The sequence below is a fragment of the Nomascus leucogenys genome, chromosome 12 (assembly GCF_006542625.1).
Source record: "Nomascus leucogenys isolate Asia chromosome 12, Asia_NLE_v1, whole genome shotgun sequence".
Lineage (NCBI taxonomy): Eukaryota > Metazoa > Chordata > Mammalia > Primates > Hylobatidae > Nomascus > Nomascus leucogenys.
In genome coordinates, this window is record NC_044392.1 from 1,996,406 (window position 1) to 2,023,766 (window position 27,361).

Here is a 27,361-nt window from a genome sequence, read left to right on the forward strand (position 1 = left end):
TATATGTTTTACATTCTTTATAATAAGTACTTTTGAAAATGAGGAAATGGTCGGGTGCGGTGGCTCACGCCTGTAATCCCAGCACTTTGGGAGGCCGAGGCGGGCGGATCACGAGGTCAGGAGATCAAGACCATCCTGGCTAACACGGTGAAACCCCGTCTCTACTAAAAATACAAAAATTAGCCAGGTGTGGTGGCAGGCACCTGCAGTCCCAGCTACTCGGGAGGCTGAGTGAGGCAGGAGAATGGTGTGAACCCGGGAGGCGGAGCTTGCAGTGAGCCGAGATCGCGCCACGGCACTCCAGCCTGGGCTACAGAGCTAGACTCCATCTCAAAAAAAAAAAAAAAAAGAAAATGAGGAAATAACATCAGACATCAGAAAGAGAATGATTTGTACAAATTAAAATTATCTCCTTGTCTCTATATATACCATATATATGGTATTGTTTTGTATACTTTTTTTCCCAGATCTATTAGAACATAAGAGAAGCTCAGAAAAGCCCATTTTTTTGCATCTGGATGTCATGTTGTGTAGGAATTGATTATTGCAATGGTTACGAAGGATATTGGTCCTATTAAGGTGGCTTAAAATATTTTTTCCAAGAGACCAAAAGCCCTCTTTGGTCTTTGCTCTTGCACAGTTTGTTATAGATTGTACTGAATTTAGAAGGCCTGAGTTTGGATTCTAGCTCTGCCATTTGCTGACCAATCCTGAGCAAGTCTGTCACAGACCTAGTGGGAAAAACATTGCGTTTGGAATTAGACCTGGGTTTTGATCCTTGTTCTAACATTATTAGCTATGTGTACTCGGTTAAGTTACTTCATGCTTCTGAACTTTAGTTTCCCAAGAGGGAAAATCTATTGAACTCTCCATTTGGCCAACCAAGGGCTTGAACTAGACCTTTTGTAAGGAGTCAGAATGGGGGGCAATGGCCCAGAAAGGGCATCTAAGAAATGTAGCTGCTTAACCCCAGTGCCTGTGATACCTGTGCCTGACATAAATCTTCTTAAGTCAAAGAACGTTTTCCATACTAAACTTTTTTTTCTAACTGCTTCCTAAAGAAATAAAGTAAATAAAATAACTCAGTCACTAACACAGAGAAATTACTTTTCATAGAGGTAGCTGCTTCAACACCTAGAACTCTCACAATTGCTGGAATATAGTATTGGTAAAATAAAATAAGTTTTAGCAGCTCTAAGTTTAAATACAACAGAAAATGATTTCTTTGATAAGATTAATTTTACAGAATTGTGTTGAGAGGTTAGAGTTGTAAAATGTGTCTCAGAGCACCTGGTTTATAATAGGTATTTAATATTTCTTTTTCTCCCATTTCATTTCTAATATGAGTAAGTTTAACTAGATCCCTTCTAATTCTAAAACTCTATAATCCCTTTGCTTCTCTTTCTCTAGTACTTTATTGTCCATACCATTTTATATTATCTCATATTGGTGTTTAATTTTCAGTGTTGTTTCTCTAGCAAGATTATACATTAAGATTATACATTACATATTATACATTATGAGGGTAGGAGCTATATCTTGACTTCTTGGAAATCATAAAGAGAAATCATATCACGCAGCTTGTGGTGTGTGATGATTGTAGCTCAAAAAATATCTTCTAAAAGAATGCATGAACTAGGCTGGGCGCGGTGGCTCATGCCTATAATCCCAGCACTTTGGGAGGCCAAGGCAGGCAGATCGCAAGGTCAGGAGATGGAGAGCATCCTGGCTAACACGGTGAAACCCCGTCTCTACTAAAAATACAACAAATTAGCTGGGCGTGGTGGCGGGAGCCTGTAGTCCCAGCTGCTCGGGAGGCTGAGGCAGGAGAATGGCATAAACCCGGGAGGCGGAGCTTGCAGTGAGCCAAGATTGTGCCACTGCACTCTAGCCTGGGCAACAGAGTGAGACTCTGTCTCAAAAAAAAAAAAAAAAAAAAAGGAATGTATGAACTAAAGTTAAAACTCAGGGTGTGGTATGGAGGGTCATGGAGTAGGGGAAATTTTATAGTTAACAAGGCTACAAGTACTTTTCCAAATTATTGAGTTCAGTATTTAAGCATTTCTTATACTTCTCAGATATGTGAAATATTAAAAACTAGGTTTTAATTATACAACTAACTAAATATTCAAGTAGAAAAGTAAAATGATACAAAGTCCAACCTTGACCTACCTTTGTGGTCCCTGCAAGTTACAATAGTCATCAATTTTTGTTTGTATCTTTTTTTTTTTTCTTTTGAGACAGGGTCTTGCTCTGTCACCCTGACTGGAGTGCAGTGGTATGATGACTGCTCTCTGCAGCCTCGACCTCCCATCCTCAAGTGATCCTCTCACCTCAGCCTCATGAGTAGCTGGAACTACAGGCGTGTGCCACCATGCCCCGCTAATTTTTCTATTTTTTTGTAGAGACAGCATTTCACCTTGTGCCCAGGCTTGTGTTTGTATCTTTAATGACCTTTTTTTTTTTGCATTTTTTATATACATATATATATATATATATATATATAAAGATTTTTGTATTTGTGATCATGATTAATTTTTAGATTTTGGTGGAACCTTAGACATTGCCTAGCACCCCTTTTCCATCCCTTTCCCATTTTGTAAATGAGGAAACAAGTCTAAATGGTCAAGTGGCATACCCAAGTTATTGGAGCTGGCTAGTGATACAACCAGTACTACACCCCAGGTCTTTGGATTCCCATGCCAGTATTCATCCTACTAAAGTAGATGATACTCTTAAGAAAGTATAAATTGTTGGGAGGTACAAAACTAGTTCTCTTAGTTGCATAATTTTTTTTTTCTTTGAAGATTTTTTTCTTTGGTGTTCTTGACTCAGAAAATCCAACTTTCTGGTATTACAAAAAAATCAAGATTAAAATTAATACATCGAGCACCTTAAAGCATAATACAGTTGACTTTGTAATTAGCAGAGTTGAAAGTGATGAGAAGATCCTCTAATTTTCTTTTTGCCTGCAGGAAGGTGGGAGTCAATCATTTTGACAAGTCTCCTGAAAGGAACAGCTAGCAGGAACTGAAACCTTTTTCCATTTGGTCTCGTGGCAAAGGCAGAGACTGCTCCAGCAGCTCCACACAGTATGGAAGACAGTTATTTACCTTCTTGTGTTCTTGAATTTTGTTTTATTTCAAAAGTAATACATTTTTGTTTTGTGTTAAAGTGTAAATTGAATATTCAAACATTTTACATAATATACATTTGTTCTGTTTGTATGTTGTAGATATCATTCCATGATAGTACATACAGATCTACTTCATTGTGTTTTTAAATAATTGAAAAGTACTCCATAGCACAGACGTACCATGATGTACTGAACAGTTCTCTTGGTAATGGACATTTAGGTTGCGTCCAGGATTTGGCTACTTTGAACATCCATGTATATATATATGAAGTTCTAGAAGTGAAATTGCTGGGTCAAATGGTATAGTCAAATTACTCTTCACAAAATATCATACTGACTTAAACGCCTTTACTGATAGTGTGTGAGTGCTTGTTTCTCCACATCCTCACCAATACAGATTATCATGGCATCCTAATTATCACCATTTTGATAGGCAAAAGTATCTCATTGTTCTAATGTGTATTTCCATGTTTCTGGTAAGGTTAAATATCTTAAAATTATTTCTTATGCTACAAGTCACAGTGCAAAGATTTTGAAATACTAGAACATTACCCACATATGGTGGACTGGAGTTGGTATAAGGTTATTTTCTCTTCCTCAGTGAAACTGTCTTTTATTTCTCCAGAAATGATGTGCTCACGGGTGCCCTCTGAACAGTCTTCTGGTACCTCTCTCTTGCCTAAAGACAGTGCCCCATTTTCTTGGGGTTCCTTGGATGAGGATGGATTGGATGACTCCTTGCTGGAGCTGTCAGAGGGAGAAGAAGATGATGGTGATGTAAGTTACACAGAGGAAGAGATTGATGCACTGTTGAAGGAAGATGACCCATCATATGAGCAGTCTTCTGGGGAAGACGACGGTGGGCATGTTGAGAAGGGAGAAAGAGGGAGTCAAATTCTACTTGATACTCCCCAAGAGAAAAATTCATCGTACAGCCTGGGACCAGTAGCTGAGACTCCTAACCTCTTCAAACTACCTCAGCTAAGTACATCAAGTGGTCATGGACTAGCTCATACTAAACCATTAAACAGACGCTCTGTACTAGAAAAGAATCTTATAAAAGTTACTGTTGCACCATTTAATCCAACAGTTTGTGATGTTCTGCTTGATAAGGACGAGACTGATTCATCCAAAGAGACTGAAAAACTCTCTTCCCTTGGAGAAGAGATGACAGAAGATGGTCTTAGCCCAAATGAAAGCAAACTTTGTACTGAATCTGAAGGGATCAGCCCCAGTAATTCTGCCTGGGATGGGCCCCAGCTCTCTTCTTCAAACAATAACTTTCAACAAACTGTCTCTGATAAAAATATGCCTGACAGTGAGAACCCTACGTCTGTATTCTCTCGGATCTCAGACCATTCAGAGAGTCCTTCTAATATGGAGTTATCCTGTAGAAATGGTGGTTCACACAAGTCAGGTTGTGAAATGAGATCTCTGGTTGTTTCCAGCTCATCAAACAAAGTAAGTACATTTTATTCAAGGTGAAGAGAAAAATGAAATTATTTTTATTCAGATGTATAGCAGAGTTTCCATATACCTGCTATCTCCACACATACACAACTTCCCCTGCTATGGGCGTCCTACACCACAGTGGTACATTTGTTATAATCTGGCAGAGCTTTGTATTCAGACAAATTGGGGTTTGAATCCTGACTAGCACTGTGACCCTGGGCTAATTATTTAGCCTCTATGTTTCCCCACATTTCTTATCTAAATTGGAGTAAATAATACTTCATAGTATAATAAGGATTAATGAAATAATGTATTTATATCACCTGGCACATAATATTAAATTACCCTCTGTTGAATAATTACCAAGATGGTAATTCTATTATTTTTCTTGTCTTTGGGCTTCAGCCTATGTCTCAATCTTTATTGCCATGCTATATATTAAGATACAGCACTAGCTCTGAATCAGCCATGAAAGAGCTGAAAAATCTTGGGCAATTTATCTAACCTTTTTGAGCCTGATTCCCTATCTGCCAGATGAGTGTAATAATCCCTGCCACATAGGGTTTCTTTTTTTTTTTTTTTTTTTTTTTTTTGAGATAGAGTCTCGCTCTGTCCCTCAGGCTGCAGTGCAGTGGCACGATCTTGGCTCACTGCAACTTCTGCCTCTTGGGTTCAAGCAATTCTTCTGTCTCAGCCTCGAGTAGCTGGGATTACAGACATGCACCACCATGCCCAGCTAATTTTTGTATTTTAGTGGAGATGGTGTTTCACCATGTTGGCCAGGGTGGTCTCGAACTCCTGACCTCAGGTGATCCACCCGCCTTGGCCTCCCAAAGTGTTGGGATTACAGGCGTGAGCCACTGCGCCTGGCCAGGGTTTGTTTTTTGTTTTTGTTTGTTTTTTTTTAAGATTACAGAAAAAGATTACAGTTCTTATCTCATTTAAAGTACTACGGTCATATGTGGTACACAGTAGTGTTCACAAATAGGCTTTTGTAGCCTTTAGTTAAAAAATATTTCCATAAATAGTGTTGTTTTCAGTGGGTTTCTTATAACTAAGAATCACCTTTCCTTTTGCATTCCTTTTCCTCAAAAAAGCAGGATGTTCTTAACAAGGATTCTGGGAAGATGAAAGGCCATGAGAGAAGACTAGGCAAAGTCATTCCTGTTCTACAAACCAAGACCAGGTAATGTAAAGTATAATTAAATATTCTGATTTCTTTTGGTTCTCTTCAATTTCTTTCTTCCCCTCCCCAGTTTCCTCTTAGTGTAGGGAAAAAACCCTGCTCCAGGAGTAAGCAAACTTGAAGTTCTAGCACTACCAACTATGTGACTTTTGGCAAGTCAATTAATCTCTTACCTCAGTTTTTATGCATAAAATAAGGCTAACGATGCCTCCTCTGCTGCTTTACAGGGTTATTTTGAAAGCAAAATAGACATATTAGTGAAAACACTACAAATGTAAGGTATCTTCTCCTGTGCATGGGGCAGCCTGGTCACATATATGATAAGAGGTTAGAATAATTTTAACCAAAATGTTAAAATACAACTAGTAGAAAATCATTTTGTTGTTTCTCCCAACTTGCACACAACTGCCCTTGTGAAAAAATTCTAGTAGGGGTTGCAAATTTGCGTCATCTTTTCAATTTATTCTCTTGTTGCCAGGAGATGGCAGTGTCTCTACATGGTCCTTTTAAATTGAATCTATTAGAAAAGCTTTTTTTAAAATGTTGAATCAGATTAGCTTCCTTACAGTGAGACTTTAACAAATTCTTTTGATTATACATTTATTATATTAATTTTGCTTAAAAAATTTAATTAGGCCAGGTGCGGTGGCCCACACCTGTAATCCCAGCACCTTGGGAGGCTGAGGTGGGCCAATTGCTAGAATTCTGGAGTTCAATACCAATCTGGGCAACATGGCAAGACCGCGCCTCTACTAAAAATGCAAAAAAATACCCAGGTGTGGTGGCGCACACCTGTGGTCCCAGCTACTAGGAAGACTGAGGTGGGAAGATTGCTTGAGCCCAGGGGACAGAGGTTGCACTGAGCCGATCTCATGCCACTGCACACCAGCCTGGGAGACAGACCTTGTATAAAAAATAAAGTAAAAGTTTAAATTATTACAAATAAGGCTAAAGTTTCCTTTGACTATCACCCCGAATCCCAGTTTCCTGGTTTTTTATTTTGTTTGCATAATTGAGAGAAACCTTGTGAATTGCTTACAATGTAAGTGATATCAAAAGCTCACAACTCAGGCTACTTGGGACAGTAACAAATTTGCAATCTCAATATTGTCATCCACTGATTCTTTAGTACAGTCAGTCAGTATGAGTATGGGCCAGAAATTGCTCTCACCAAGGTCACCATTGCTCTGATTGCCAGATCTAGTGATTCTTTTCAGTCTTTGTCCCATTTAACTTTTCAGTTTCACTCTAGAAAGCTATTTTCTGACTAACCTTGAATTACTCAACAAATGCTTTCTCTAGGGACTAGTAATCTTCACCTTTCTATTCCTCGTTAGCAGGAGGTTGTGTCTATTTCCTTCTTCTCTTCGTCTTTTTTAAAATTATTTTATTTTTTTAGAGACAGGGTCTTACTCTGAGGCCCACTGGAATGCAGTGGTGTGATCATAGCTCACAGCAGCCTTGAACTCGTGGACTCAAGTCATCTTCCCTCCTCAGCCTCCTGAGTAGCTAGGACTACAGGCACATGCAGCCATGTCCAGCTAATTTTTTAAAAAAATTTCTTGGGTCTCGCTGTGTTGCCCTGGCTGGTCTCAAATTCCTAGGCTCAAGCAGTCCTCCTGCCTGAGATTCCCAGAGTGCTGGGATTACAGGTGTGAGCCACCACACCCAGCTTCTCTTCTTTGTTCTCTTGATTCCATACTCCATTTTAGTTTTTTGTGTGTGTGACTAATACTGTCCTCTGCCTCTCGATCATAAAGATAATTTTGCCTCTGAAACTTAGTTCTAATCAATCAGCAGTATATCACTTCTCTCTACAAAGCGCTATATTCCTGTTTCTAATGGGCTGTTTTTCTTTTTTCTGGTTTGCTTTATTCAAGGACTAATGTTCCGACGTTTTCACAGTCAAATCTAGAACAGCAGAAGCAGCTTTATCTCAGGAGTGTCATTGCTCATATAGAAGACCCAGAGGACACTAACCAAGGTAACGTGGTACCCAAAGAAAGGCATATAAAACATATGATGTGACTTTCTCTTTCCAGTGTAACAGCTTAAACTGGGAGATTGTTTAGAATTTTCTTAAATTCTTGAGAAAGATAACTTCCTTACTCAAAGATTTTCACTTAAAGAGATTGCCTAACCAGATAATTCTTGAAGTGGTTTGGTTAACCAGTACTAGAGAGGGGTCTAAGCACGCTTACAACAGTACATGAAAGGTGCCTCCCTCATGGTTGAGGGCTTTAACCCAGACTGGTACATTTTTGCTAGGGATTTTTTGTCTGAAAAATAATGGAAGTGGATGACCAGGTGCTGCTTACTAATCAGTGGTTTTTTAAATTTGAAATGTTTTATTTTTCCTGTTACCTTCAGCATTTAAATGTAAAAGCAGGCATTTCAAACACCATTCTGCATTTTGGCTTCTGAATAAAAGCTCTTGAAAGGTTTGGCTACCTTCCAGATCCTTCAAGTTGTGTTCTCCCCACTTCATTAGAATATATTGCAAACCAAAGTGACTAGATTCTTTCTCCAGCTCTCAAGAGACTACGGTCCATGTTATCATTCAGCCTGAACTATTGGCTAATGGGAAAGCTCCTAAAGGGGAGACTTATGGGAAGAACTGAAGGTGAAGAGGTTAGAGAGGTTTTATACTGATAAAAGAATCACTTCTTAAAAAGATCACTCCAGGCTAGGCGTGGTGGCTCATGCCTGTAATCTCAGCACTTTTGGAGGCAGAGGCAGGCAAGTCATTTGAGGCAGGAGTTTAAGACCAGCCTGGCCAGCATGGCAAAACCCCATCTCTACTAAAACTATAAAAATTAGCCGGATCGTACTCTTTTGGGAAAAAAAAAAAAAATTAGCCAGGCGTGGTGGCACATGCCTATAATCCTAGCTACTCGAGTGGCTGAGGCACAACAATCACTTGAACCCGGGAGGCAGAGGTTGCAGTGAGCCAAGATCATGTCATCACACTTTAACATGGGTGACAGAATGATACTCTGTCTCAAAAAAAAAAAAAAAATCACTCCATATTCTGTCATCTTTATTCATTCAGCAAACTTTTCTCGAGTATTTCAATCGTGGTAGGTTTGAAGATAAGGAATTGGAAATGTAAAGAGGAGTAAGATAGGGTCTTGGCCCTCTGGGAATTCATAGCCTAGAGAAGATAATTACACTGCAATATTGATTAGAGTTCTAATAGAATTACATGTAAAGTACAGTAGGAGCAGAGAAGGAGCCCTTCTGCTTGTGTTTGGGAAAAGTGGAAGATGGGGAAGGTGGATGCCCTAGGTGAGCTCCACAGAGAAGATAATTAGTTTAATTACTCTAAGATCTATTGTAAATCGCTAGGGAGGGTTTTAGGAGAATTTTTGGTCCTTTTGCAGAGGAGACTCTTCTTTCTTTTGACAAATCCTGAATTATGTAGTAGTTTTTCTTGTTTGTTTTATAAGATTATGATGAGACATCAGTCAGAAGAATTTTTTATCCCGTATCCTTTTTTTCACTGAATATTTCATAATCAACCAAATATTACTTATACTGATTTCTTAGCCCTCTGCTTGTGAGATCCCTTTGCTGGAACTATTTTAGGTCTGATAGAAGTAGAGAAACCTCTCCTCTCCACCTCTCCCCCAATCATTGGAGGGGCAAATTTAAAAGAAATCTGTCTATATTCAAGCTCTGTGGAAGAGGCCTAGTCATGTCATTGCTTTTCCATCTGTGAGCTGACTCCTTTTTTTATATCCTAGGCAGTTGACACTGATGATATCCAGTTACGTTTTCTCTCTCATTTGGAGCATTTAAAGAAAATTTCCCAAGAAAAGCAAAGAGCAGCTGTTCACACTATAACATCATTTTCAATCTTTTCCCCATTCAGCAGTTCCTCTCCCAGTATTACCACAACAATCTATATCCCATAAAGAATAGCTAGAATAACTACAGTGAATAGGCAGCATACTTTAGTGGTTGGGAGAGTAAAGTCTAGAATAACATCTGGGTTCACATCTTGGCACCACTGCTTACTGGCTGGGTGAGCCATTAAATATTGATTTGTAAAATTGGGATAATAACAAGGCTTAACTTACATGAAAATTATGCAGATGTAAAGCATAGAAAAGTACCTAGCTCTAGTAACTAACATTTATTGAATAGTTGCTGTTACCAGCAAGAAAGGATATCTTTTCATACTGAAGTTTTTTTTTTTAGGTAAAATAGCATTATATCTAGTGTTTGTTTTTAAATCACAGACAAAAAATACTGGAAACAGCTTTGATAAAATGTTGATAAATGAAGGTGAGTGGTGAGTACACTTTCTACTTTTGTGTATATTTGACAATTTCCATAATTAAAAAGTTGTTTTTTAAGCACGTCTTTTAGGGCATTCATTTTTTTCAGCATTACAAATTACTCTAAAAATTTCACAGACCTCTGGCACTTCCTTCTGCCTTCCAGGAACCCAGTATAATATGAAGTTTTTCTGTCACTTCCCATTGCCCAGTATTCCTACATCCAAAATCATAAGATTTTTATATACCTTATTGCAAGGGCAGGGGTGGTATATTCTTCACCTTTCCTCCATTTGTATGTGAATTATAGTGCAGCCAGAAGCACAAAAGGGGAGCATAGTACTTCTTGTCCTCCTCCTTTTTGAGATGTTTATTGCATTTAACCTTGAAAAAGTGTAATTCTTCAGGTTATCAGACACAGAGAAATTAGTAAGGAGTAGATTCAAATGTAGTTCTTGCCAGTTCAGTTTGAATCCTCTCCATTGGGTTAGTTATCTCTTTTCACTTTATCAATAATAAATTTCACTTTATCAATATTATTGATGTAGAATGTAACAAAGTAAATCATCCTTCAACTCCATTATTCTAATGTAAGTATAATCTTTTTAGTTTAGCGCCACATGTTTTTTTTTTTTTTTTTATGATAACAGTTAAAAAGAAACACCAACCACTTCCTTTCTGGTATCCCTGCAAGTGGAAAAGTTTCTATGAAATTATAAGTACTCAAAGTAGAAAAGAACCATTAAGAGCTTCTCTTTAATCTCCTAACACATAAATCTGTTCTATATATTTTTGCCAAGTGACCACTTAGCCTTTGCTTAGAGTTCTAATAATGCAAAACGCATTACCTCATAAGGCAGGTCATTCATTGCTTAGAAAATTTTAGTTGTTAGAAAGTTATTCCTTACATTGAGTCAAACGTGGCTTCCCTGTAACTTCTAGTGGTAGTTCCTAGTTCTGCCCTCTAGCATCATGAAAAATAACTTTGTTCTTTCATTTTTTATTATTTTCTTTTCTTTTTTGGAGACAGAGTCTGTTACCCAGACTGGAGTGCGGTGGCGTGATCTCGGCTCACTGCAGCCTCTCCCTCCCAGGTTCAAGCGATTCTCTTGCCTCAGCCTCCCGAGTAGCTGGGACCACAGGCGCAGGCAACCACACCTGGTTAATTTTTGTATTTTTAGTAGAGACAGGGTTTCACCATTTTGGCCAGGCTGGTGTCGAACTCCTGGCCTCAAGTGATCCGCCCACCTTGGCCTCCCAAAGTGCTGGGATTACAGGCGTGAGACACAGCACCCAGCCCATTTTTTATTCTTTCAGACATTAGAAATAATGATTCTCTCTCCTACAAAAAAAAACTTAAAATCACCTATAAATCTATCCTGCCACCTAGAAATAACAAAATTAACATTTTGATAATTATCTTTCCTGTAAGGTAGAATATATACAGGGAAATTACATATTAATAGTTTATAATCTGCTTTCTTTGTACTTAATGTATTTTAAGGACCTTTTCATGTTAAATATTTGAAATTAAGATTTTTAATGATTACAAAGTATTTTATTAAAGAATTTATTTCATCTTAGTAAATTAGATTGTGTCCATTTTCATTAGTAATGCTGCAGTGAACATTCTGGTCAATAAATGTTTATGTACAACTCTTATTTCTATAGGATGAATCCCTAGAAGTGGAATTGCTGGGTAAAGTATATAAACATTTAAAAAACTGTTACATGTTACCAGATGGTCCTGCCCCAAAAAATTGTATTAATTTTTAGTGTCACCAATTTGATAGGTAAATTTTAACATATTTTGTTTTAATAATTGGTAAGGTTAAATGTTTTTTGTTTATTGGTAATTTATATTTAATCATAAACTTTTAAAAATCATCTAATATATATTCCATATTCCAATTTCCATAGTTGTCCCAAAAATATATTTTTGTAACTTTGGTGAACTAGCATCTAATCAAAGTTCACATGTTTAGTTATGGTCTCCTTAATCTCCTTTAATTTAGGTCACTTGTTTTATAGATTGTCCCACATTCTGAATTTTGTCTGTTTCTTGTGGTATCATTTAATTTGTTCCTCCATTCTCTGTATTTCCTGTAAACTAGAAGCTGGGTCCAGAGGTGGGATTAGATTCAAATTAAGTGTTTTTGGCAGGGATAATTCCTAGGCGCTATCGTGTATTCATCCTACACTCTACCCTACACTATATCCTCCTAATCAAATTAGCAGGCATATATGACACTTAATGACAGGTTGTTCCACAAATAGTAATACTAAGTTTGTTAAGGTGTTAACTGCCATATCTTTCCATTGTAAAGTACATTTACCCCTTTGTAATTAGTAAATTATCTGTGGGGTTGCTACCATGTGAATATCCTGTTCCCCAACAACTAACTGTTCATCTAATTGCTTGAGCATTTATTGATGATCCTTGCTTGAATGAGCTACTGCACTGGGAGTTACATAGAAAATGTTCTTTTTTGGCCAGGCGCGGTGGCTCATTCCTGTAACCCCAGCACTTTGGGAGGCCGAGGCAGGTGGATCATCTGAGGTCAGGAGTTCGAGACCAGCCTAACATGAAACCTGTCTCTACTAAAAATATAAAAATTAGCTGGGCGTGATCGTGGGCGCCTGTAATCCCAGCTGCTCGGGAGGCTGAGGCAGGAGAATCTCTTGAACCCAAGAGGCAGAAGTTGTAGTGAGCGAAGATCACGCCATTGCACTCCAGCCTGGGCAACAAGCAAAATTACATCTCAAGAAAAAAATGTTCATTTTCTAAATATATAATTTCTTCTACAGTTATTAACTAGCATTCTTTTATAAAGATTTTCTATTATTTTAGTATTACTATAACCTCATGGATTTTTTTTAAAGAATCAGTGTGTTGTAATCAATTATAGCTACTGTTCTTTTTTTCTTTTTGATGCTCAGTTTGTCTCAAATATGATAAATGGGAGCTCCTTCAAGATGACTCTTGTTCCTATTGACATGATCCCATTAATCTTTTTTTAATTGTGGTAAAAAAAAAATACATCTAACATAAAATTACTATCTTAACCATTTTTAAGTGCACAATTCAGTAATGTTACCTATATTCACATTGTGAAACATATCTCCAGAACCTCTTCATCTTGCAAATCTAAAACTGTACACAACAGTTCCCCTCTCTCCCTTCAGTCTCTGGTAACCACCATTCTACTTTCTTTTTTTTTTCTAATATGACTACTTTAGATACCTTTTATAAGTGGAATCATACAATATTTATCTTTTTGTGACTGGCTTATTTCATTTAGTATAATGTCTTCAAGGTTTACCCGTTGTGGCATGTGACAGGATTTCCTTCCTTTTTAAATATTTTTATTTTTATTTTTTTCTATTTTTCTCACCACTCAATTTCCTTCCTTTTTAAGGCTGAATAATATTCCATTGTATATATACACACCATTTTGTTTAATCCATTCATCTGTCAGTGGACATTTGGGTTGCTTCCACTTCTTGGCTATTGTGAATTGTGCCACTATGAACATGGGTCTACAGATAGTCTCTTTAAGACCCTATTTTTAATTCTTCTGGATATATATGCAGAAGTGGGATTGCTGGACCATATGGTAGGTCTGTTTTTAATTTTTTGAGAAACTTCATACTGTTTTTCACAGCAGTTGCACCATTTTGCAGTCCTACCAGCAGTGCACAAGAGTTCTAATTTTTCCCCATCCTTGCCAGCACTTATTTTTTTGTGCTTTTTTTTTTTTTTTTTTTTTTTTTTTTTTTTTTTTTTTGAGGCTGGAGTCTCGCTCTGTCGCCCAGGCTGGAGTGCAGTGGTACAGTCTTGGCTCACTGCATCCCCTGCCTCCCACATTCAAGTGATTCTCGTGCCTCAGCCTCCCAAGTAGCTGGGACTACAGGCACACTCCACCACATCCGGCTAATTTTTGTATTTTAGTAGAGATGGGGTTTTGCCATGTTGGTCAGGCTGTTCTTGAACTCCTGAGCTCAAGTGATCTCCCCATCTCGGCCTCCCAAAGTGCTGGGATTGCAGGTGTGAGCCACTGTGCCTGGCTTGTGTTTTTGTTTTTGTTTTGTTTTGTTTACAGTAGCTATACTAAAGGGTGTTAAATCAGTATTCATTGTTTTTGTGTCACAACTAAGTATTGTTCACTGAAAAGCCAAGTAGTATATTATGGCTTCATTTTCTTTCTTGAATTGTTTATTTTTGTAGAGTTGTTAATTGCTTCAGTTTCTTTCATTAAATTTTTTTTTCGGGAGAGCTTTTTCCTAGAGCCTTCTGTTCTGCTGCTCCAATTTGCACTGCTTGTTCTTTAGCCCTGCAACAGAGCTGTCATCCCAGGATTTTCCTCTGCTGCCCTCCTGGGTTGAATCCTGTTTCTTGGATCGTATATCTTCCTCTTTCTTATTTTTGGTTTTAGGAGAGGACATCCTCTGAGAATATCTAAGAAAGGGTGCGTAGATGTTTTCTTTGTCTCTACATGTCTGAACATGTCTTTATTCTATTCTCATACTTGATGGATAGTTTGATATAGAATTCTAAATTTAAAATCAATTTTTGCTCAGAAATTTGAAGACATGGCCAGGCGCAGTGGCTCACGCCTGTAATCCCAGCACTTTGGGAGGCTGAGGCAGGCGGATCCCAAGGTCAGGAGTTTTAGACCAGTCTGGCCAATATGGTGAAACCCCATCTCTACTAAAAAAAAAAAATACAAAAATTAGCCGGGTGTGGTGGTGGGCGCCTGTAGTCCAGCCTGGGCAACAGAGCCAGACTCCTTCTCAAAAAAAAAAAAGAAATTTGAAGACATTCAGTATTGCTCTTAAGAAGTCTGTTATCAATTTAACTTTTATTTCTTTGTGTGTGATCTGTCTTTTTCTCTCTGGAAGTTCTTTTTGTTTGTTTGTTTGTTTGTTTTTTTTGAGACAGTCTCGTTCTGTTGCCCAGGCTGGAGTGCAGTGGCATAATCTGAGCTCACCACAACCTCCACCTCCCAGGTTCAAGCGGTTCTCCTGCCTCAGCCTCCCAGCTGGGATTATAGGCACCCGCCACCTGCCTGTAATCCCAGCTACTCGGGAGGCTGAGGCAGGAGAATCACTTGAACCCGGGAGGTGGAGGTTGTGGTGAGCCGAGGTCGCGCCATTGCACTCCAGCCTGGGCAACAAAAGCAAAACTCCGTCTCAAAAAAAAAAAAAAAAAAAGATAATAAGCATATTGGACTAAAAACTTTTTTTGTGCACCTTTGTAATTCCTCCCTTTTGCCTGTCTGTGCCCCCTTTAATCCCCAGGCAAGATTGACCACTGATCTAGTGTCTACTGCAGTTAGTTTGCATTTTCTAAAGTGATGGAATCATACACTATATACTCTTTTGAGTCTGGCTTGTCTCAACATAATTATTTTGAAATTCATCCATGTTGCATGCTTATTTTTTTTATTGCTGAGTAGTATTCTATTATATAGATTTATCCCTAAGTGAATGTTTACCCATTCACTTAGATGGGCATTTGGCTTACGTTCAATTTTTGGCTATTACAGATAAAGCTGTTAGGAACATTCTTGCACAAATCTTTGTGTATATATAGATGTGCTTTTATTTTTCTCAAGTAAATATCTAGAGTAAAATGACTGGGTCATATGGCAGGTGTGTGTTTAACTTTTTAAGAAACTGCCAAACTGTTCCCAAGTAGTTGTACCATTTTTTATTTCTATTAGCAGTTGTATGAATTCCGGTTGCCCCCAGCCTTACCAACAATTGGGTATGGTCACTATTTTAAATTTTTTTCCCCAACTTTTTAATTGTAAAATACACATAATATACACATAACCATCTTTTTTAAACATTTTTATAAAAACGTGTTGGCTGGGTGCAGTGGCTCACGCCTGTAATCCCAGCACTTTGGGAGGCTGGGGTGGGCAGGTCACCTGAGGTCAGGAGTTCAAGACCAGCCTGGCCAACGTGGTGAAACCCTGTCTCTACTAAAAATACAAAAATTAACCAGGCATGGTGGCGGGTGCCTGCAATCCCAGCTACTCTGGAGGCTGAGGCAGGAGAATCGCTGGAACCCAGGAGGCAGAGGTTGCAGTGAGCTGAGATCATCCATTGCACTTCAGCCTGGGCGACAAGAGCGAAACTCCGTCTCAAAAAAAAAAAAAAAAAGTTGTAAGTGTACATTTCAGTGGTATTAAGTATATTCATATTGTTGTAAGCCATCACCATATCCATTTCAATAATTTCTTGGTCTTGCACATCTGAAGCTTTGTTTTTTATTTTTTTAAAGATGAAGGTCTTGCTAAATTTCCCAGGCTAGGCTCAAACGCCTAGGCTTAAGCAGTCCTCCTCCTCAGCTTCCCGAGTGTCTGAGACTACAGGCACACATCACTGCACCCACTACAAATCCAAAGCTCTATACCCATTAAACAATAACTCCCCATTCCCGTCTCCCTTGAGCCCCTGACAACCATCATTCCACTTTATGTGTTTATGAATTTGACTACTCTAGGTACTTCACATAAGTGGAGTCAGACAAAGTGGTATTTGTCTTTTCGTGACTGGCTTATTTCACTTAGCATAATGTCCACAAGGTTCGTGTTTGTTGTAGCATGTGTCAGAATCTCCTTCCTTTTTAAGACTTAATAATATTATAGTGTATGGATACCACATTTTGATTATCCATTTATACATCAATGGACACTTGGTTTGCTTCCACCTTTTAGCTTTGTGAATAATGCCGCTATGCATATGCATCTACAAATATCTTTTTGAGACCCTGCTTGCAATTCTTACATACCAAGAAGAGAAGAGGAATTGCTAGATCATATGCTAATTCTATTTTTATTTTTTTATTTTTATTTTTGGCATGGAGTCTAGCTCTGTCACCCAGGCTGGAGTGCAGTGGCACAACCATAGTGCAGTACAGCCTCAAACTCCTGGCATCAGTCTCCTAAATGAGGTTAAACTACAGGTGCACACCACCATGCCTGGCTAATTTCTTTTTATTTTTAGAGACGGGGTCTCATTGTGTTGCTCAGGCTGGTTGTGAACTCAGACTATCCTCCCACCCCAGCCTCTTGAGCAACCGGGATTATAGGTGCATACCACTGCACCCAGACTATTTTCTTCTTTTTTTTTTTAATTCTTCAGCTAAAACAGCGGAAGAGGTGATTTATTATATGGTTGTTACACTCGGCCACAAACACAGAAATAGTCCAGAATGTCACAGGTCCAGGGCAGAGGACCAACATGGGCATTTTGTTTATGAGCAAGATGGGTTTCAGAGGTGATCGGTGATCAGAGGGCGATGAAGTTCTAGATCCATTGAGACAAGCTCTAGACAGTAGCATGCAGTCCCACAACTTGTACCAGCATCCCCAGCGTCTGGCATTCCATGTTTCTGCTCCTGTGGCCTCCACGGTGCAACAAGCTAGCAGTTTACTTGGACCTTTGCCTCATCTTTCTTCTTTTGCTCTTCAGCCTGCGCATTCGCTTCTTCCTCCACTTGGCTCTCATGGCGCAGAGGTTTCCAAGAAAATGGCGCTAAGGCTGAGAAAAGACTATTTTCTTTTACTTATTTATTTTTTTTTTAAGACAGGGTCTCTGTCACTGAGGTTGGAGTACAGTGGTGTGATCTTGATTCACTGCAAATTCTGTCTCCCAGGCTCAAGCAATCCTCCCACCTCAGCCTCCCGAGTAGCTGGGACTACAGGCTCACCACCACACCTGACTAATTTTTTATTTTGTTTTGTTTTGTTTGAGATGGAGTCTTGCTCTGTTGCTCAGGCTGGAGTGCAGCAGTGCAATCTCAGCTCACTGCAACCTCTGCCTCCCAGGTTCAAGCGATTCTCCTGTCTCAGCCTCCTGAGTAGCTGAGATAACAGGTGTGCATCCACCACACCCGGCTAATTTTTGTATTTTTAGTAGAGATGGGGTTTCACCATATTGGCCAGGCTGGTCTTGAACTCCTGATCTCAAGTGATCCGCCCACCTTGGCCTCCCAAAGCACTGGGATTACAGGCTTGAGCCACCGCACTCGGCCTAATTTTTTGTATTTTTGGTAGAGACTGTGTTTTACCATGCCACCGCACCTGGCCCCCTATTTTCTGTTTGTTTGTTTGTTTGTTTGTTTTATTTTGAGGCAGAGTCTTGCTCTGTTGCCCAAGCTGGAATGCAATGGCGTGATCTTGGCTTGCTACAACCTCCCCCTCCTGGGTTCGAGCAATTCTCCCTGCCTCACCCTCCCAAGTAGCTGGGATTACAGGCACCCACCACCACACCTGGCTAATTTTTGTATTTTTAGTAGAGACAGGGTTTTGCCATGTTGGCTACGCTGGTTTCGAACTCCTGACCTCAGGTGATCCGCCTGCCTCAGCCTCCCAAAGTATTGGATTACAGGTGTGAGCCACCATGCCCGACCTATTTTCTATTTTTCAATGGGAGTCATCCTAATGGGTGTAAAGTGGTCAGTTTTTATAATTTTAGACATTCTAATATATGTGTAGTGATATCTCGTTGTAGTTTTCATTTGCGTTTTCCTAATGAGTAATAATGTTGAGCATCTTTTCATGTGCTTATTTGCCATCTGTATATCTTTGGTGAAGTATTTTTTGCTCATTTAAAAAATTGGATTATTTTCGGCCGGGCGCAGTGGCTCAAGCCTGAAATCCCAGCACTTTGGGAGGCCGAGGCGGGCAGATCACGAGGTCAGGAGATCAAGACCGTCCTGGCTAACACGGTGGAACCCCGTCTCTACTAAAAATACAAAAAAATTAGCTGGGCGTGGTGACGGGCGTCTGTAGTCCCAGCTACTCAGGAGGCTGAGGCAGGAGTATGGCGTGAACCTGGGAGGTGGAGCTTGCAGCGAGCCGAGATTGCGCCACTGCACTCCAGCCTGGGCGACAGAGCAAGACTCCGTCTCAAAAAAAAAAAAAAATTTGGATTATTTTCTTATTACGGGGTTTCAAGAGTTCTTTAAATACATATTCCGAATGGAAGTTTCTTTGCCAGATAAGTAATTTGGAAATATTTTCTCCCAGTATATGCCTTGTCTTTTCATTCCCATAAGTGTCTTCTAAAGAACAGAATTCTTAGTTTTGATGAAGTAAGTTTGTTTATTTTTATTTATTTTTCTTGGTAGTCACTGGTTATAGCAGATGAAGTAAGTTTAATCAGGTTTTTAAAAATTTTATGGGTCAGGAGCAGTGGCTCACACCTGTAATCCTGGCACTTTGGCAGGCCGAGGCAGGCAGATCACCTGAGGTCGGGAGTTCGAGACCAGCCTGACCAACATGGAGAAAGCCCATCTCTACTAAAAATACAAAATTAGCCGGGCATAGTGGCGCATGCCTGTAATCCCAGCTACTCGGGAGGCTGAGGCAGGAGAATTGCTTGAACCTGGAAAGTGGAGGTTGCGGTGGGCCAAGATAGCGCCATTGCACTCCAGCCTGGGCAACAAGAGCAAAACTCTGTCTCAAAAAAAAAAAAAAAATTACGGATTATGCTTTCATGTGGTATCTAAGAAGTCTTTGCCTAAAAGAAAAGGCCACAAAAATTTTCTCCTATGTTTTTTTCTAGAGGTTTTATAGCTTTAGGGATCACATTTAGATCTATGATCCTTTTAAAATTTATTCTGTATGTTGTGCAAGATATGGATTAAAGCCTGTAATCCCAGCACTTTGGGAGGCTCAGGTGGGAAGATTGCTTGAGCCCAAGAGTTCGCGACCAGCCTGGGCAATGTGATGAAACCTTGCCTCTACCAAAAAAAATTAAAAGGTTAGCCAGGCGTGGTGACACACACCTGTAGTCTTAGCTACTCAGAAGGCTAAGGCAGGAGGATTGCTTGAGCCCAGAAGAGGGAGGTTGCATTGATGCACCACTGCACTCCAGCCTGGGTGACAGAGTGTAAGACTGTCTCAAAAAAAAAAAAAAAACAAAACACACACACACACACACACACACACACACACACACACACATATATGAATGTAAGGCTTATTTTCTTGGCACATGGATATTCAATTGCTTCTTTACCATTTATTGAAAAGACTGTCCATTCTGCATTGAATTGCCTTTGTACCTTTGTCAAAAATCATTTGTCTCTAGAAAAATCAGATTTCCAGGAAAAAAAAAAGACTAGTGTGTTCCATTAGTGTTCTTATTTTTCAGTTGTGTTGGCTTTTGTAGATTCTTTGCATTTCCATATAAATTTTAGAATTAGCTTATCAATTTCTTTAAAAAGGCCTGCTGGGATTTCGATTGGGATTGTATTGAGTCTATATACATAAATAAAATAAAACAGAGAGAGAATTAACATTTTATTTTATTTTTTTGAGATCGAGTCTCGCTCTGTTGCCTAGGCTGTCGTGCGGTGGTGCGATCTCAGCTCACTGCAACCTCTGCCTCCAAGATTCAAGCAATTCTCCTGCCTCAGTCTCCCAAGTAGCTGGGATTACAAATGCCTGCCACTACACTCAGCTTAATTTTTTCTATTTTTAATACAGACAGGGTTTCACCAAGTTGGCCAGGCTGTTCTCGAACTCTTGACTTCAAGTGATCAGCCCTCCTCAGCCTCCCAAAGTGCTGAGATTACAGGTGTGAGCCCCCGCACCTGATTGAGAATTAACATTTTAATATTGAGTGTTTTGATTAAAGTCTTCTCTAATTTCCTTCAGAAATGTTTTGTAGCTTTTATACAGTCTTGCACATCTTTTATCCAATTTATCCTTGAGTGTTTCATATTGTGATGCTTTTGTAAAATGATTTAGTTTTTAAAATTTCAGTATCTGTTCATTGCTATTATATAGAAATGTAATTGATTTTTGTGTCTTGGTCTTATATTCTATAACCTTCCTAAATTCTTTAATTAGTTTTGGTAACTTTTTAATAGATTTCATCAGGTTTTCTCTGTAGGTTATCTTATTGTCAGCAAATAAAGAAATTTTTACTTGTTTCTTTCTGACTTGGATGCCTTTTATTTGCTTTTCTTGTGCTGCCTAGAACCTCCAGTTAAGTACAAATGAGATCTTTTCTTTTTGTTTTTGTTTTGTTGTTGTTGTTGTTGAGACAGAGTCTCGCTCTGTTGCCCAGACTGGAGCGCAGTGGCGTGATCTCGGCTCACTGCAACCTCAGCCTCCTGAGTAGCTGGGACTACAGGCATGAGCCACCACGCCCGGCTAATTTTTTTTTTTTTTGAGATGAAGTTTCACTCTTCTTGCCCAGGCTGGAGTGCGATGGCATGATCTCGGCTCACCAAAAACTCTGCCTTCCATGTTCAAGCGATTCTCCTGCTTCAGCCTCCTGAATAGCTGGGATTTACAGGCATGTGCCACTGTACCTAGCTAATTTTGTACTTTTAGTAGAGACAGGGTTTCTCCATATTGGTCAGGCTGGTCCAGGTTCAAGTGATTCTCCTGCCTCAGCCTCCTGAGTAGCTGGGACTATAGGCGTCTGCCACCATGCCTGGCTAATTTTTGTATTTTTAGTAGAGACAGGGTTTCACCATGTTGGCCAGGCTGGTCTTGAACTCCTGACCTTAGGTGATCCGCCCACTTTGGCCTCTGAAATTGCTGGGATTACAGGTGTGAGCCACTGTGCCCAGCCAATTTTTTGTATTTTTAGCAGAGGTGGGGTTTTGCTATATTGGCCAGGCTGGTCTCCAATTTCTGGCCTCAAGTATCTGCCTGCCTCTGCCTCCCAAAGTGTTGGGGTTACAGGCGTGAGCCATTGCGCCCGACCCGTTACTGATTTTAGAAAAACATTTGGAACTGGGCATGGTGGCTCGTGCCTGTAATTCCAGTGCTTTGGGAGGCCAGTGTGGGAGGATCACTTGTGCCTAGCCTAGGTGACAGAGCAAACCCTGTTTTGTTACTAATTTTTATGAGATGGGGTCTGGTTCTGTCCCCCAGGCTAGAGTGCAGTGGGGCCATCACAGCTTACTGCAGCCTCGACCTCCTTAGCTCAAGTAATACTCTTACCTCGGCCTCCAGAGTAGCTGGGACTACAGGCACGTGCCACTATGCCTAGCTAATTTTTAAATTTTTTTGTAGAGATGGTCTCCAGCTTTGGCCTCCCAAAGTACTGGGATTATGAGCATGAGCCACCATGCCCTTCCTGTTTTCTGATTTCTATTCCAAGATAGAGAGATACATAGAGATATATATCTCTCTATATCTATAGATACAGATATATATCTCTCTATATCTATAGATACAGATATGTCTCTATATATATCTATATAGAGATATCTATCTATATATATACATATATATATAGATATATATACACACATATGGTGTGTGCCGCCAAGCCTGGCTAATTTTTTGTATTTTTTGTAGAGATGGGGTTTTGCCATGTTGCCCACACTGGTCTCAAACTCCTGGGCTCAAGTGATCTACCCACCTCGGCCTCCCAAAGTGCTAGGATTACAGGTGTGAGCCACTGGGCCTTGCCTTAATTAATTAATTTATTTTTTTATAAATTTATAAATCTCTACATATATGTCTCTCTATATATAGATATATCTCTATATATATCCTCTATATATCTATATATCTCTATATCTCTATATATCTCTATATATAGAGATATATCTCTATATGTATCTCTATATATAGAGATATATCTCTATGTATCTCTATATATAGAGATATATCTCTATGTATCTCTATATATAGAGATATATCTCTATATGTATCTCTATATATAGAGATATATCTCTATATGTATCTCTATATATAGAGATATATCTCTATATGTATCTCTATATATAGAGATATATCTCTATATGTATCTCTATATATAGAGATATATCTCTATATGTATCTCTATATATAGAGATATATCTCTATATGTATCTCTATATGTATCTCTATATATAGAGATATATCTCTATATGTATCTCTATATATAGAGATATATCTCTATATGTATCTCTATATATAGAGATATATCTCTATATGTATCTCTATATATATATCTCTCTATATGTATCTCTATATATAGAGATATATCTCTATATCTATCTCTATATAGAGATATATCTCTATATCTATCTCTATATAGAGATATATCTCTATATCTATCTCTATATAGAGATATATATCTCTATAGAGATATATATCTATATATTTATATATGTGTATATATACACACACATATCTAGAGAGGTACATATATATATCTCTGTATCTAGATATATATATGTATCTATATATCTAGATACATAGAGATATATCTATAGATAGAGATATATCTCTATATGTATCTATAGAGATATATCTCTATGTATCTATAGATAGATACATATCTCTATATATCTATATATCTATCTTTTTTTGAGATGGAATCTTGCTCTGTCACCCAGGCTGGAGTGCAGTGGCGTGATCTCGGCTCACTGCAAGCTGTGCCTCCTGGGTTCACGCTATTCTCCTGCCTCAGCCTCCCGAGTAGCTGGGACTACAGGCACCCCCCACCATGCCCGGCTAATTTTTTTGTATTTTTATTTTTTATTATTATTTATTTATTTATTGAGATGGAGTGTCGCTGTTGCCCAGGCTGGAGTGCAGTGGCGCGATCTCGGCTCACTGCAGTCTCCACCCCCTGGGTTCACGCCATTCTCCTGCCTCAACCTCCCGAGTAGCTGGGACTACAGGCGCCCACCACCTCACCCGGCTAATTTTTTGTATTTTTAGTAGAGACGGGGTTTCACCGTGTTAGCCGTGTTAGCCAGGATGGTCTCAATCTCCTGACCTTTCATTTTTAAAAATAGAGACAGTAGCCGAGCGTTGTGGTGGCACATACTTGTAATCCCAGCTACTTGGGAGGCTGAGGTGGGAGGAACCCTTGAACCCAGGAGGCTGAGTGAACCAATGTCGTGTCACAGCACTCCAGCCTAGGTGACGGACTGAGACCCTGTCTCAAAAAAGAAAGTTAAATAGAGATGGCATCTCACTGTTACCCAGGCTAGTTTCGAACTCTTGGCCTCCCAAAGTGCCACAATTACAGGCATGAGTCACCATGCCTGGCCTTGTTTTCTAGCTTTTTAATGTGGAAGATCAGATCATTGATCTTGAGAACTTTCTATTTTCTCTAAGCATTTTAAGCCATAGGCTCCCCTTTAGGCACTGCTAGCTGCATCCCACACATTTTGATATGTTTTCATTTACTTTTTTTTTTAAGATAAAGCCTTGCTGTGTCACCCAGCCTGAGTGCAGTGGTACAATCATGGTTCACTGTAGCATCAACCTCCCGGGCTCGTGATCTTCCTACCTCAGCCCCTCAAGTAGCTGGGACTACAGGTGTGTGCCACCAAGCTAATTTTTTATATTTTTTGTAGAGATGGGGTTTTGCCATGTTGCCCACGCTGGTCTCAAACTCCTGGGCTCAAGTGATCTACCCACCTCGGCCTCCCAAAGTGCTAGGATTACAGGTGTGAGCCACTGGGCCTTGCCTTAATTAATTTATTTTTTTATTTTTTTTGAGATGGAGTCTCGCTCTGTCACCCAGGCTGGAGTGCAATAGCATGGTCTCGGCTCACTGCAACCCCCACCTTCTGGGTTCAAGCAATTCTCCTGCCTCAGCCTCCTGAGTAGCTGGGACTACAGGTGCATGCCACCACAGTCGGCTTATTTTTGTAGTTTTTTAGTAGAGATGGGGCTTCACTGTGTTGGCCAGGCTGGTCTTGAACTCTTGACCTCGTGATCTGCCTGCCTCGGCCTCCCAAAGTGCTGGGATTACAGGCATGAGCCACCGTGCCTGGCCTCCTTAATTTACTTTTATGTTTAAAGTAGATGTCTTATAGACAGCATATAATTGGTAGCTGGGTCTTGCTTTTTTTTTTTTTCTTCAGTCTCACAATCTCAGTCTTTAATTGGAGCGTTAATCTATTTACATTTAATGTACAATCCCGTATGGCTGGATTTAAATCTACCATCTTGTTACTTGTTTTCTATTTGTTTTTTGTTTCCTCTTCCATCTTTCCCTGACTCATTTAATTTTTGTAGTATTTTTTAGTATTCCATTTTATCTCCATACTTACTGCCTATACCTCTTCGTTGTATTTTTATCTTATTAAATTTATTATTATTATTATGGAGATGGGATCTCACTCTGTTGCCTAGGCTAGAGTGCAATAACATGATTATAGCTCACTGTAGTCTTGACCTCCTGGCCTCAAGCAATCCTCCCACTTCATCCCTCAAAGTGTTGGGATTACAGGCATGTTATTTTTACTTTAAACAGAAACAGTAAATTATCTTTTTTTTTTTTTTTTTTTGAGACAGAGTTTCGCTCTTGTTGCCCAGACTGTAGTGCAATGGTGCAGTCTCGGCTCACCGCAGCCTCTGCTTCCAGGTTCAAGCGATTCTCCTGCCTCAGCCTCCCTAGTAGCTGGGATTACAGGCATGTGCCACCACACCTGGCTAATTTTGTATTTTTTGTAGAGACGGGGTTTCTCCATGTTGGTCAGGCTGGTCTCGAACTCCCAACCTCAGGTGATCCGCCCACCTCAGCCTCCCAAAGTGCTGGGATTACAGGCATGAGCCACCGCGCCTGGCCATAACAGTAAATTATCTTTTAAAGACATCATCTAAATAGGAAAAATAGCCTTTTATATGTACTCACATACTTACCATTTCCAGTGCTTTTGATTATTTTCTATAGATCCAAGTTTCAATCTGGTATTATTTTCCTTTTTCCTAATGAACAACTTTTAATGTTTGTTGTAGTGCACATCTACTGATGAAGTCTCTGCTTTTATTTAGAACCTGTTTATTTTGCCTTCATTTAAAAAGCTTTTTATTTTGAAAAATTATAGACTTATAAGAAGTTTCAAGACTCACCTCAGTTGTTTCTCTTCCCTCGGGGATCACAATTCTCAGTAGTCTGAAAGCACTTGTTTCATAATTTTGCCTCGTTTCTAGTTGCTTACAATGAGAGGTTAAGTCCCCCATTCATCTTAGCTAAAAGTGGAAATACCTGCTTTGATTTTTATTGAAGATCATAAACAGCAATGGTTATATAAATTCTGATTCTGAATTTCCCAGTACTGTTGAGGACATTCATATATCATTCAGTATCCCCTGTATCACTTTCATAAATGAGTTATATAATAACTCCTGTTTCTTTTACTTTTTCCCTTGCCTGCAAGGAAAATCAGTCAAGATTTCTACTAGATCATCGCAGTTTTGTTGACCTAGAGGTGACACATTTGCATTCTTGCCTTCTACTTATTTTTTTCTTTTCATTTATATTTTATTAATCTATTTATAAAAGCAGTAGCCCATGTCCCCTGTAGCACATTTTTTCTTTCCTTCTCTCTCCATTCCCTCCCCGGTATTAAGTACTTTACATTGCATGGAATAGAGACATTATGATAGCCTTTAAGTAACTGAGTTTAAGGATTTACAGGAAAAGATGATTAGATGAGACTCTTTTCACCAGGCCTTGCAGTGAAAAGAATTAACCATAGAGCCGAACTACACGCTCCGTCAGAAATGTGTGCCTCTGACCAGGTGCTGCAGCTCACACCTGTAATCCCAGCACTTTGGGAGGCCGAGGTGGGTGGATCATGAAGTCAGGAGTTCGAGACCAGCCTTGCCAAGATGGTGAAACCCCATCTCTACTAAAAATACAAAAATTAGCCGAGTATGGTGGTGGGCACCTGTAATCCCAGCTACTCGGGAGGCTGAGGCAGGAGAATTGCTTGAAACTGGAAGGCGGAGTTTGCAGTGAGCCAATATTGAGCCACTGCACTCCAGCCTGGGCAAAAGAGCAAAACTCTGTCTCAAAAAAAAAAAAAAGAAAAAAGAAATGTGTGCCTCTGTTCCCTATTGGGATTTTCCCTAATCTAATCTGTTTCTGTGACCAGTACTTTTGCTGCTATTTAGCTATCTCAAGTAACTGTTTTTCCTGGAGCCCTGCATGTGTGCTGTTCTCTCTCTTGTTCTCATTACTAAAGCTCACATTAACATTTCAAAGGAGAGTATCTGATTGGTTTACTTAAACCAATGACCTGCTGGTACTAGGCAGCCTTCTAGGTCATTAGGTCATTAGCCAGCTGAGAGAGTCTCTGTTCTTTGGTCAGGTACCACACTTGATTGAGTTAGGGTCGTGTGGGTGGTAAAAAGTATTATGTCCTATAAAACCTGTCAGAATTGGCATAGCAGGTACTCAGCATTATCCATCCTCCTCCATTATGATATAAAAATTGATTCACTTTAAACTTATTAAGAACAGTTATTAAACTGGATGTTTCCCCAAAACCAGTTACCTTCATATTTATAGATTAAGATTTAGATG

The 27,361-nt window shown here is 39.4% G+C and overlaps 1 protein-coding gene across 8 annotated transcripts in view; it reads left to right on the forward strand.

Moving 5' to 3' along the window:
• S100PBP (S100P binding protein) overlaps nucleotides 1-27,361 on the forward strand; it is a 42,754-nt gene that overhangs the window by 4,706 nt on the left and 10,687 nt on the right. Inside the window, exons 2-7 of one of the 8 annotated variants that reach the window (XM_012511279.2) lie at nucleotides 2,976-3,092; nucleotides 3,762-4,597; nucleotides 5,686-5,774; nucleotides 7,655-7,758; nucleotides 11,729-11,756; nucleotides 12,555-14,851. In XM_012511279.2, coding sequence (XP_012366733.1) covers nucleotides 3,764-4,597; nucleotides 5,686-5,774; nucleotides 7,655-7,758; nucleotides 11,729-11,733 — 1,032 coding nt within the window. In that variant the 5' untranslated portion in view covers nucleotides 2,976-3,092; nucleotides 3,762-3,763 and the 3' untranslated portion in view covers nucleotides 11,734-11,756; nucleotides 12,555-14,851. Of the gene's footprint in view, nucleotides 1-2,975; nucleotides 3,093-3,693; nucleotides 4,598-5,685; nucleotides 5,775-7,654; nucleotides 7,759-10,018; nucleotides 10,065-11,728; nucleotides 11,879-12,554; nucleotides 14,852-26,210; nucleotides 26,262-26,503; nucleotides 26,584-27,361 lie in introns of those variants that run through there. The other 7 variants (XM_030823341.1, XM_030823339.1, XM_030823340.1 and 4 more) reach the window with 7 other exon arrangements.